The following is a 741-nucleotide window of genomic DNA, read 5'->3' as shown; positions in this document are numbered from 1 at the left end:
ATAACTAAAAACACCCTGATATGGATGGATGATGGATGGATGATGGATGGATGATGGATGATGGATGGATGATGGATGGATGATGAATGGATGATGGATGGATGAATGGATGATGGATGATGGATGGATGATGGATGGATGGGTGCAGCTGCTCTTATCCATCGGCCTAGTTAAAGGACGTGTTGTACAGAAATCTATTTTAAAGAATAAAGAAGCAGGATCATTCAGTGTCTGAACTTTATTGATCAGGATAATAAATACATCAGTAATAATAATAAATATCTGCTGACGGTCAAACTGTTAAATAAAACTTAAATAAGCACCAACAAGGCGGGACGCCTCCTGACGCCAAACTTAGTGGTCCGTTTATACAACTTGATGCAAAACTCCTCAGAGAAGGCAGCGACTCGGAACCGCCAGGTTCTGGACCTGGTTCTGGACCCGGTTTCACTCCTGGACATGGACCGTGTGCCGGACGCAGGTGCAGCCCACGGGAACGTTGCGGGTCTCCAGGCGGTAGTGGTAGCTCTGCTCCGTCTCGTTCGTCTTGACCCGCTTCAGAACCATCACCTGGTACCAGATGGGCCGGGACTGCAGGTTCTGGTCCTCCTTCCCCTCCAGGTCCCGGCAGCCCTTCAGCAGGCAGTGCGCCTCCGACAGCACGGGCGGGTAGAGAGACTCGTCACGGGACGTACTGCGGACAGAGACGGGCGGGTCAGAACAGAAACTCAGTGGGACCCA

General features: G+C 50.9%; 1 protein-coding gene across 1 annotated transcript; it reads right to left on the bottom strand.

Moving 5' to 3' along the window:
- Positions 1–111: 111 nt before the first annotated feature.
- On the bottom strand, positions 112–741 carry il17a/f1 (interleukin 17a/f1; the record flags this gene model as incomplete). Its single annotated transcript, XM_017303090.1, has 1 exon — positions 112–741. A coding segment is annotated over one exon (294 nt), but the record flags the coding sequence as incomplete, so codon positions are not given.

The sequence above is a fragment of the Poecilia reticulata genome, unplaced genomic scaffold (genome assembly GCF_000633615.1).
Source record: "Poecilia reticulata strain Guanapo unplaced genomic scaffold, Guppy_female_1.0+MT scaffold_181, whole genome shotgun sequence".
In the NCBI taxonomy this organism is placed as follows: Eukaryota; Metazoa; Chordata; class Actinopteri; order Cyprinodontiformes; family Poeciliidae; genus Poecilia; species Poecilia reticulata.
Note: the sequence above shows the minus strand (reverse complement) of the source record. Positions and strands in the feature narration are given on the sequence as shown.